Below are 11,974 nucleotides of genomic sequence, written 5' to 3' on the forward strand. Positions count from 1 at the left end.
TTTTTAATTATTTTTATCTTTTTTTTTTCAGATATTTCCTGAGTAGCAGTTGGCTTTTTCTGGAATGCGGGCGTATCAAGATTATGACTAATTTTTGTTTTTGTAACCCACGAACGAATGAAGACGAAAACTTTTGATTTTGATTTTGATTTATGTTATTTAAATTTGGGAGCAACATTATGTATGTATTATGCGACGTTATGTAGTGGCATAATTTTTATTGTTATGAATTTTTATTTATGTATTGCTATGAATTGAACAGTATTATTAATTTTCATTATTTGTCAATTTTTGTTTATTTACGTATTTATATTATTCTGTAATTTTTCAATTTTTTATACTTATTTTTTATCTAATACAGGTTATTTTAATTTTTTTAATAATTTATCAGCAGGGTTTTTTTTTTATTTTTAATTTTTTGAGACGGGAGAAGAACCCGTCGCAAAAACCATTAATAGGCTTTTGCGACGGTACCAACACAGTCGCAAAAGCTGTCTTATTGAATGTACAGGACACCTTTAGCGACGGTAAACCTTGCCGTCGCCAATACTTATAAGATGCCAGAGCCTTTAACGACGGTAATGTTCCCGTCTCAAAAACTCACTTTTAGCGACGGGAATTACGTGCCGTCGCGAAAAGTGATTTTTTCCCCATTATTTGCGACGGGAAAAATGCCGTCGCAAAAAACACACCTTACCGTCGCAGAAACTAATGGCGACGGTACTTACCGTCGCGAAAGGTCTTTTGCAACCCCATCTGTCGCGACCCCCCCTTACCGTCGCAAAAAGCCACATTACCGTCGCAAAAGACATTAGCGACGGCTTTCGGGAGCATTTGCGACGGCCGTTTACCGTCGCAAAAAACAAATTTTTTTGTAGTGTCGGGTGATGTTTGCATTTTCAGATTAGCTCTTTTTCAAAACTTGAGGTAGGAATTTTCTACACTCTAATAAGATTTTTAGTTTAGTTATTTGCTATTGTGTATAGATGATGAGATTTGGTTGTGGTTTGGACAAATCTAGGATTTGGGTGTGAAATGAAAAGAGAGATTTTGATGAATATGAGGTAAACGAATATGAGGCTTGAATATAAGATCATGTTGTGCCAAAATAGTTGATTTTGGTATTTGGGTTGATATTTGGTGAAAGGGGAATTTTGCCCTAATTTTGATTAAATTATTATTTTGCATAAATAATTGGGATTAACATTGAAAACGTGAAATTGGAAGGTTGTGATTATAAATGATAATATTAGATATGTATTATCTCACTTATGAAAGTTTTGAATAAACTATTTATTTTGATATTGAACATCTCTTTAGAAATAATTGCATTAGGCTATCGGTGGAGAATAGCTATGATTGTTGTAGAAATTTCATGAGGATTAGGCGATTTAATGCTAATCCATTGTTGGTGTCATTGAATATGACCATGTTATAGATACATTGTATATGCATGTTTATTGGGAGGAGAAAGGGGATGTACTCCATATGTGATTATATTTATAAATATATTGCATATGTATATTTGTTTGGGAGGAGAAAGGGGATGGACTCCATTTAAAGTAAGTTGGCAGGAGTGTCCTGAGTGAAAGACCCGGAATTTTATATATAAATGGGTGCCGATTCCTTCGGACAAAATATCCGTAAAATGGCAAGTTTGAAGTGTTTATGTGAGTTTTGCATAATTGGAAAATCATTGAGTTGTAATCACATTTTGATTGTTGAAAGATAATGAATTTAACTCATGAATTGTGTAGCATATATGAACTAGAAATGAAATTAAAGGAAAATGGAATAACGTTGGTCTTAGTGGCATATGGATATGCAGGTCTTGTGGATGTTTCAGGATCGGTATTATTCATGTACGTGGTATTTATACATTTGCTAAACCTCATAAATTATGTTAGATTATTTTTACTGGGCTGTTGGCTCACCCTATATGGGAATATCATTTTCAGGTACAGGTAAGATGCTTCCTCCAAGGCAATAGTGTGGATAGAGTTTTGGGAAGCAATAGCTTCTTAATTATGCCTTATGTGTGTATGTTAGTTATTTTTAAAGCTAAGGGCTTAAGATGTAATGAGCGAGACTCAATTTATGTAACCAGGCAATGACTTTGAAACATGTAAGCCTACATGGCATTTAACCGGTTGTTAAACAGTGAACTCTAATATATGAAAGTATGTTGTTTCTCTTATTTATTCTGCATATGAGTTATCTTTATTGTATTATTTTGAGGGAGTGACAACCACTTCCCCTGATCATTCCTGAAAGGGAGGAGGTTTGTGTCTTGTTTTTGCATTTATTGAATTTGCACACTTGGTTTCACAAGCCATCTTGCAATAAAATTGTATCCATTGATAGTTTGTGAACCGAACTTGCTATTCCTTTGATTTGCTCATGAAAATGAGAGGTGAGTTGTGCAAAAAAAACCCTTGAAATACCTTGTATATGCTCTGTTTGTCCTCTGTTGCAGCAAGGAAAACCGGGCAGCAGTCGCCCATAGGCCACTTTCCATGGCCGGCAGACCACCTTTGATGGCCGACCGACCATCACTGGTGGCCGGCAGTCCTTATCACTGGCTGGCCGACCACTGGTGCAAAATTCAGCAGTGAGTTTGTAAAACAGGGCACAGTGAGCAGCAATGTTGGTGTTCTACTGTGCAACAGAGGCATTCAAAAGCAAAACGGTGGCCTTTTCGGGTGGAAACCGAGCATGCGCATGCACGTCCCTCGTTTCCTGAGGCGTAATAGTTGGTTGTTTCGTTTAATTACTTATTTTAATTGCACTTACGTTGTAATTATTTAACTAGTTAGTTAATTAGTTAGTTAATTCAAGTATTGTAATAACTAGTTAAGTAGCTTAGCTAGTTTATTCGTTTTGGTTTGTAATAGTTAACTTAATTAGCTTTAGCTTTAATTAGTTAGCTAGTTAGTTTGTTCATTCATTCGGACTCTCTTTTGTAAGAGCGCAATGCTATAATAATGTGTATGCCTTCCAACCCCACGTCTTTCTCTCTTTTATTTAATTGTTTATGATGGTTAGTTTAGGGATATCATGTTTTATTTAGCATATTTCATGTTTGCATCCATTTGTATTGCATGCACCAAGGCTCGCTTCATCATTCTAACTGCATTGTTATTACTTATACTTCTTTGAATACGTGTTTAGACAGCATGCAATTTCATTGATTCATATGCCATATTAGTAGCCGAGCCTATTAGTCGCATTTTTGCATGTGTTGCATTAGTCATATTACATAAGTTAGGATCATGCAATTTTTCTAACTCTTTTGTTTGTTTTGGCTTGGAGTACTAGGTAAGCTTTAATTGTTTTAACATATCGCATGCGTGTGATTGTTACCATATCTAGCATGCTTGCTATGAGGCTAATTGCTTAACCAATATAACTTCTTGAATGCTTGTGGATTAAGGCTTATTGCTTGAATTGGAATAATTTGAGTAATGTTTATATGCAATCACTTTTTCAAGTAGTACATATTTCGAAACAATTTTCAAAACTAACATGAATTAAGTGTTCTAATTCTTGCAAGTTAGTCTATACTTGTGTGTGCGCATCACATAATAATGCTAACCTAATAAACTGGAGCAAGCACGTATAATGTAAATAAGATTCATATCATGATTAGTAGAGGTCGATCTTTGATCGGGCGATCGGGGGTGCTCAAATGTATTCATGACCTTCCCCTCTCGTACCTAAGTTCCTGAGCCGAAACAATCTTTGTGATGACGGACATGTGGCCTTTGGCACGAGTCATGGGTTTCCTAGATTTCTCAAAAATATTTAGGTGACGACTTTGTATCTGGCAAAGCAGACTATTTTTGGCATTTTGATTCAAAATCGATTTTCCAAAAAGATTTGTTAGATTTGGACTTTTTGGTGTCTATCAATTTCATATTGCACTTGTGAGATTAGATTCAGAACCGCTGGAGTCCAAACTATAGGGCTTATTTCGAACTTTCGAAAAGGGACGCGAAAAATTCAAGTTACAGGCGCTACCTTAAATTTACGAGAGAAGGTGAGGATTTCCCCATAACCCAAAAAAAAAAAAAAATGAGCACACTACGCCTTTTTTACCGCCGTTAAAGGATGTAAAACCGCTGTTAAAGCCTTTAACGGCGATAATTTAGGACCGCCGTTTATACTCGTGTCGGAAAAGGTACAACCGTCGTAAAAGGGTAAATTACCGTTGTTAAAAGTCAACCAAAAACAGCAATAATATAGAACTAAAAATAGCGATTCTTTACCGCTGTAAATAGGTTCAAATTTTTTAAAAAATAATTCTATCTTCTTGCACCCCTAGGTCTCGAACCCTTGACCTCTAATCCACGCACGCCAACCACTCCACCACAGCCACTCTATATGAAATATATTCCCTAAATAAATATTTAAACATTACTTTTGCTTTATTGTAGATGGTCATGTTCAACCTCTGGCCGCGCATGGTCACCACTCGCCGGAGTTCCGCTGAAGCTCTGCCGACAAAGACCGCCGTCATTAACGGCGGTAATGAGAGGGCTTTAGCGGCGGTTTCATTACCGCCATTAAAAGAGGACTTTCGTGGCAGTTTTTTTAACGGCGGTTTCATTACCGCCGTTAAAGATACTTTAGCAGCGGTTTTTTTAACGGCGATAACGAAACCGCCGTTAAAGATACATCAACGGCGGTATTAACGACGGTTTCATTACCGCCGTTAATAGTATCTTTAACGGCGGTATTAACGGCGGTAACGAAAATCGCCGTTAAAAAAATGGCCGTTAATGTCCTGTTTTGACGTAGTGGCATAGACAATAAACAATAAACCATAAGCGTGAAATTGGCTGTGATCACTGGAGTAGTCAAGTTACACATCGATATGCAAAAGTGTCCACATATTTTTCATTAGTGTATTTTTTTTTTCCAGAATTTTCTTTGTTTTTGAGTTCTTAAATACAATTTTTAAGTTTTTGAACTTTTTATTGTTGTATTTTGTTATCTTTATTGAACATTTTTTTAAAAAATTAATTATTATTTTTTACTTTTTAAAAATGCCTAACTTAAATTCACTTAAAAATTAAAATATTTGTGAATTTTTAAAATATAAAAAATTCATTATATTTTTGTATTTTTTAATACTTATTTAGGTGCAACTAAGTTAATATAAAAATGTAATTATAGTGTTTCTGTTCTCTTGTCTCAAACATTTTGTACCACACGATTAAAGTAATAAATCAAATGATATAACTGAGGATGAGAAAGAGAAAGAAAGAGGGCCCTTAATTTTTATTTATTTATTTATTTTATTTTTTTTTTTTTTTTGTGTGGCAAAGATAAGAACTTAATTAAATAAAACAGAAATTACAAAATAGTTCAAAATATAAATTTATTCACAGTAAGTGAACAATATACACTTTCCTATTGATTGTTCAATGAAGTGGTCCCACCTCCAACACTAACTAACCAAGGAGCATCAAGTATAACAGACCATTACAATATGATATAATTTTTATGTCTCCAAGCAAACATTCTTCTGAAGATTTACTGAACCTCAAGCTTCTTTTTGAACTCTACGCAAAAGTTATAGACCTTGTGTTGATCAGGAAGTGACTTGGACACACTCTCCTTTTCCATGCACCTATGAACCCAAGCAACAAGTTTAGGACACTCTACCACCACGCTGAATTTGCCACACTGCTCATGTGTATAGAAATAGCTGTAGTATGGGATTAGTGCCACATCCACCATCCCAAAGGTCTCACCCCCAAAGTAAGGCTTTTCTCCAAGCTCTCTTTCCAACACCTTAAAGCACCCTATGAGATCATTCTTTGCTGCTTCTTGGGCTTTATCTATGGATAATATTTAGTGTGTTTGGTTTCAATTTTTTAAAATTTATTTTTTTTTAAATTGAATTTTTTATTTTTCGTATTTTTCGTGCTTTGTTTTTAGTGAATATTTTTCAAATTTTAATCAATCTTTTTACTTTTTTAGATATACCTTACTCAGATGTATCTAAATAATAAAATATTTGTGAGAAAATATTTTAAAAAATTAATAAATACGAAAAATATACTGAATTTTCATTTTTTTTTTTTTTTTGTATTTTTGATATTTAGTAAATTTTTGAAAGATTTTTTTTTCACAAATATAGTGTTTTTTAAGTGTATTATGTTAGGTGTGTCTAAAAATTTAAAAAAAAAATACCTAAAATATTAAAAAAAAATCAGTGAAACAAAGAATACAAAAAATAAAAAATATATATAATTTTCAGCAAAGTAAATTTTGAAAACTAAAACCAAACAGAGTGATTAGCTACCTCCCAAGACTATTTATCTGTAGAATAATAGCATATGTAAATTCACTTATCCTTAAATGCACTCTCAATCACACAATATGATAGAAATCTCGAAACATAATAACAAGATTACATTGCACAAGATAATAAGAACTTTTTGAGCTAATAATAAATACAAAAACTAAAATGTTCACCTATTTTTAATTACAATAAAATAAATTTAAGTTAAATGTGAAAACAAAAAACCAAGTGTTGTCTCACCTTCTTGTCAACATAATTAGCCCAGAACCTAGCATGGGATTGGTGGTGAGGATTAGAAGGCAACAATGGAGATTTGTGATTCCAGACTTCATCGATGTACTCAACAATGATGAGTAACTCGAACAAGGGCTTACCGTTATGGTTCAACACAGTTGTATGAGGGTGAAATATCCATCGCCTTCCGTACTCCTTGCTGCCAAGCTCGTCCTACTCCAATAGAACTCCGTCTCACTGCAAACAAAGTAAGGGTGAGCTACTCGGCGGGTGGTTCGCCGAAAACCCCTCTAACGGCCAAGTTAGCTTTCTTAGAGCAAAAGAGAGAACATAGAGCACTGTAGAGAGAGAGTGGCTAAAGGTTGGTTACCTTTCAGAGTCTGCCCGCACCTCCTTATCTAGGCTGGCCATGTAACCCTAGATTGTGCGCGCACTACCTCTGTTGTTCTTTGCTGGACGCATGGTTGTACTACTCTCTCCATTCCTTACACGTGTATGTGAGAATACTGCCGAACAGTATTGGCCTAACCACCAAACAGTATTGACGCATGCCAAGAGCGAATTCCTCTCCATTGGTCTACGTGATATACCTAATCGTGCTGTTACTTGGGTTACACCAAAGATATCAACTTTGAACATACCAATGCCAAACTAAGTCATGCTGGCCTTTGAGTCGGAGTTGCGCTCGATCAATACTTTGGTAGCACTCTCTCAGGCCGGTCAACTATGGGTGCGCTGACCGTCATCTTGGCCATATAGTGCAGCCATAGTTCACTGCCCGTTCTCCATGTCCGCCCTATGCCACGCTTAGCCCGATTGATCCCGCAGTCCTTACATGGCTTCTCCAACTATGATGCCCAAAGATAGCCTGGCCGAACCAGAGTCGAGGCCAACGCAACTCGACCAACATCGCATTCCGTGCTAGGGCTAAAATAGCTCATCCCAACATCAAATCCTGTGTTGGTCTGGCTCGACCCAACACCATACTTCGTGTTGGTTTAGCTCGACCCAACATCATAATCCGTGTTGGTTTAGCTCTGCTTAAGGTTCGGTGTAAATCCCTCTCTCAATAAGGATTAGTTTGTGAACATGGTTCAACTTGAAGAGCAGTGGGCTCTTGTTGATGAGGTCCTCTTCCCTAGACTCATAGTCTGTTACCCCTTTCTCAGCAAAGGCAATTCTCACCCTCGCCGTAGGAAGGCTAACCCATGAGCCCAAGAGAATGAGTTCGTCCCCATTGATATGATATCAAAGATTGAAGGTATGTTTAGCAAATTGTATTTCAGGTGTTTGTTTAAATGCCAAAGTGAGGAGATTGGAGCAAGTATTTATAGGAAAAAATCCCAATGGCAATTGAAAGTATGTCATAGAATTTTAGATGCCATTTGCTCTTTTTCTACTATGTTCGGAAGGATAGTCATGGTGTGCGTCATGATTGATCTTTATAACATTTGAGGGACCACCATCTAAAAAACTGAAAAACATTTGATGGACCTCTGCACCCAAACTTGTTCAATAACCTTCATAGACCCATTGGGCTGTTAGCAAAATTGTAAGCAGTGCAACTCGGGCAAGTTTGGGTGGGTTGAGAGATTATTCAAAATCAGTTCAAGTTATGCTGAGACTTATCTAGACCCTTGCAAACCCGAGATTATCCGCTCAAATTCAACCCAAGTTAAGTCTGAATTGCCCGACAACAAATGCGTGCTTATTCAAAATATGTGAAAGGGTTATCGATCCAGTAGAACTCACGTCCCTCTCATATTTCTTGGAGGCCATGTTTGTAATAACATGTTACTCCTCGAAATGCTCAACTACAATTTTTTATAGAAAAATTATATATTAAAGAAAACTTATACAAAAAAATCCTTTAAAAATGATATATTGATGACATCTTTTTTTTAATGGATATTTTTATATTAAAATTAAAAACTCTAATTGTGTCCCATCATTTTGCACATTCTTTTTATTGATTTTTTTGATTTATATAACAATTTGTTTTTAACACTACTCAAACTATGATTATATCCTTTGAGATTTAGACTTAAATCTGATTCCTGATCAAGATTCGATACTGTTACACGCGTTGTTATACATTAGGTAACCACCTCAGATTCATAATACTTTATTTTGTAACGTTGAGGTGGGGATTAAGGTACCAAAGCTATCAGTTGCGATGATGGACGGATCGTGAATGTGATTGGTATTATTTATTTGGTAGTGATCGTTGTTATTTTATTTATTTTGGTTTTTTTTTTTTTTTTTGTATTGCAATAATATCTCTTTATGTAGAGGTTTCCTCCTTTCATGGAGGTTTTCTCCCCCCTGCATGAAGGTTTGTTTTTTCTTCATATGTAGAGACTCGTATCCTTCCTACGTGAAGGTTTTCTTTATCCCTTTTGGGATCTATTTTGTACTCTGATGTGCTTTATTTGACGATTTATTGTCGGATGTGTAATATATTAAGTCTTGTGCTTTCACATCTAAAAAAAATTATAATTATGTCCAAGTGCTCAAGTACATATCTTATAGGAAAAAACTATATCTTACACACACAAAAATTATAGTACAGAAAATTAAGTTCTATCTTAATAGATATTGTTTTAAATTCAAAGATTCTAATTAAGTCGCATTATTTTGTACATTTTTTTTCTATTTATATATAGCATTACTCTTCTTTAATACGAGGCAATTTTTTTTCCCAATCATTGTTGGCCGAAGTTGACAAAATTAGATTTTAAAAAATCTTTCTTTGCAATCTTTTTAAAAAAACTCTTTTCAGACCTCACATAGGGACAAAATTAGATTCTAAGAACTTTTCTATTTGATTATAGATGGTATGCATCACACTAATCTAAACCAAAATAGTTTAAATGTAAAATTGATTTAATTAAAAGACAAATATATTTGATTTTTGAGAAATAAATTAAGGATAACATAAAATTTACGGTATAATTTGTTAAAATACATACAAAATGTGAACACTCTATGCCTTCCCGCATCACTGTTATTTACATTTTCTAGGGTCAATTGATTTGTTATTTAAATAAATAACAAACCACTTAATTTAGTTGAAGTATTTGCCATTGATTTAGAAATATCATTTGTCAAGCTTGGTAGATTGCTCTACAATCATTTAAAAATAAAAAAAAAAATTGGAACTATTAACCCGTTTGATAGCGTTTATATTTACAATTTTTTATTTTCTTAAAATTTACAAATTTCATTCTCCATTAAGCAATTTGATCTTGTACTCTTCAAAAATTCAAGGAAATCTTCTAGGATGCTTCAGTCAAATTTAGGCGGTTTGATGTAGTTCTTATAGCACACCACAGCTTGTTTAGATGAGATATAAAGCAGAGCACACATTAGATGATATATTGCTAAAGTTATTTATATAAAGACAAAAAAACAAAGTCTCTTCTTTATTTTAAGTGTAACATAAAAGAAACATACCTCCTTGCCAAACTCAACATCTAGATTCTAGACATAGAAAGACAAAGAAGATGAGAAAGGGGGAAAAAAAAAAAAAAAAAAAAAAAAAAAAAAGGAGATCCAAAAAGAGACAAGAGAACTGTGAAACGTCATAGTCTTCACGTCATAACACTCTAAATCAAATTTACTTAGCCTCCTGCTTCTTTTTGAGCCCCATGAAAAAGTCATAGACCTTGTGTGGGTCAGTAAGTGACTCGGACACACTCTCCTTCTCCATGCACCTTTGAGCCCAAGCAACAATTTTAGGGCACTCTGTCACCATGCTGAAGTTGCCAAATTGCTCAAACGAATGGAAAAAGGTGTAAAATGGGATCAATGCCACATCCACAAAGCCAAAGGTCTCACCCCCAAAGTAATGCTTATCGCCAAGCTCTCCTTCCAACAGCTTAAAGCACCCTATGAGGTCATTCTTTGCTGCTTCTTGGGCTTCACCGATGGATAAACATAGCTGCCTCCCAATGCTATATATCTGTAGAATATACCGTATGTAAATGTTGGTAAGAAAATATATCATTTTGTTGTACAGATTATAAACATGTAGATGGAAGATTTAGGACTCACTTTCTTGTCAACATAATCAGCCCAGAACCTGGCGTTGGATCTCTGGTGAGGATCAGAAGGCAACAATGGGGATTTGTGGTTCCAGAGTTCATCGATGTACTGAACAATGATGAGTGACTCGCATACCGGTTTGCCCTTGTGGATCAACACAGGGATTTGCTTGCCAACAGGATTCATCTTGAGGAGCAGTGGGCTCTTGTTGCTCAAGTCCTCTTTTCTGGACTCATAGTCTATCCCTTTCTCAGCCAAGGCAATTCTAACCCTTGCTGCAAAAGGGCTAATCCATAAATCCAAGACAATGAGTTGGTCCGCCATTGATGATATCAAAAGATTGAATGAAAAAGAGAGAAGGAAGGTGTTTTGCGAATTGTGTTTCAGGAGTCTGTTTTTATGCCAAAGAGAGGAGGTTGGAGAGAGTATTTATAGGAAAAAATCTCGATGGCAATTGAAAGTCCGCCGTAGAATTTTGGATTGTATTTTTCTAGTATGTTCGGCAGGATGGTCATGGCGTGCGTCATGGTTCATCTTTATAACATTGAGGGACCTCTGCTCCCGAACTTATGCAGCAACTTTCATAGACTATTGGGGTGTTGGCAAGATTGTAAGGAGAATATATATATATATATATACATATATAAATAAACAAAGGAAAAGTGCAGAATTCTATGTATACATATAAACAAAGGAAATTTTTATGGAGTATATATGGGCGGCCAAGGATGACTTCTCAGAATTATTTTTTTTTTTAAATCGGGAAAAAAAAAATCTCTACTACAAAACAAATAAAAGAAATGAGTGGTGCTATATATCTTCTAATTTTTCATTCCTAATTCCACGCTTAACGATGTGTGACTTACTTCCATGTATAATTATCCTGCACTTCGAAAAGAGTTGATTGGTTGTTACTTTTTGCCACCTCATTAGAGATGCAATCTCAAAAGTGATAAAATGAGAAGATGAGACATTTCTCAGAAAGACTATGAAATTTAAACAACAATATTATTCTATATGAAATTTATTTCTTGCAAAAACTACGTAATAACATTTTTTTTTAGATGGTGATGTTTGTAATAACATTACTCATTAGCCTATTTTGCTAAATTGGTTAAAAGTCTAACCTTTTGACCTTTTAAATTTTTTAAATCGCATCACCTCTCTATTTTTTTATATTTTTTTCAAAAATAAATAAATAAATAAATAAACAATTTTTAACCTACTTCCCACCCGCAGTGATGGGGAAGTGTCCAACACTGACTGACTGCCCTGTTTAATGCCTAATACTGAAAGATGTTCAGACATCCAACCTAGTAGTCCACATCCATGCAGAGCATATATCAAAGCAAATAATCACAGAGGAAAACACTAGCTTCC

At 35.0% G+C, this 11,974-nt stretch overlaps 2 protein-coding genes across 2 annotated transcripts; both read right to left on the reverse strand.

The window, feature by feature from the left end:
* Positions 1-5,538: 5,538 nt before the first annotated feature.
* On the reverse strand, positions 5,539-7,789 carry LOC114292418 (glutathione S-transferase 3; the record flags this gene model as incomplete). Its single annotated transcript, XM_082885789.1, has 4 exons — positions 5,539-5,846; positions 6,426-6,486; positions 6,554-6,705; positions 7,621-7,789. Coding segments are annotated over 4 exons (690 nt in total), but the record flags the coding sequence as incomplete, so codon positions are not given.
* Positions 7,790-9,939: 2,150 nt separating this feature from the next.
* LOC114292419 (putative glutathione S-transferase parC) lies at positions 9,940-11,769 on the reverse strand. The gene is made up of 2 exons (XM_028236390.2): positions 10,604-11,769; positions 9,940-10,511 (listed from the first exon to the last, which is right to left on the reverse strand). The coding sequence occupies exons 1-2, from the start codon at positions 10,916-10,918 to the stop codon at positions 10,167-10,169; spliced, it is 660 nt and encodes a 219-aa protein (XP_028092191.1). The 5' UTR covers positions 10,919-11,769; the 3' UTR covers positions 9,940-10,166.
* Between the last annotated feature and the right edge of the window lie 205 nt (positions 11,770-11,974).

Source organism: Camellia sinensis, chromosome 8 (assembly GCF_055761805.1).
Source record: "Camellia sinensis isolate YWXY chromosome 8, ASM5576180v1, whole genome shotgun sequence".
Classification (NCBI taxonomy): domain Eukaryota; kingdom Viridiplantae; phylum Streptophyta; class Magnoliopsida; order Ericales; family Theaceae; genus Camellia; species Camellia sinensis.

Coding starts and splice junctions, on each gene's coding strand:
- LOC114292419 (XM_028236390.2), bottom strand. CDS start 10,918: ATGGCGGACCAACTCATTGTCTTGGATTTATGGATTAGCCCTTTTGCA. Junction 10,512..10,603: donor CTGATTATGTTGACAAGAAA/GTGAGTCCTAAA, acceptor TATATTCTACAG/ATATATAGCATTGGGAGGCA.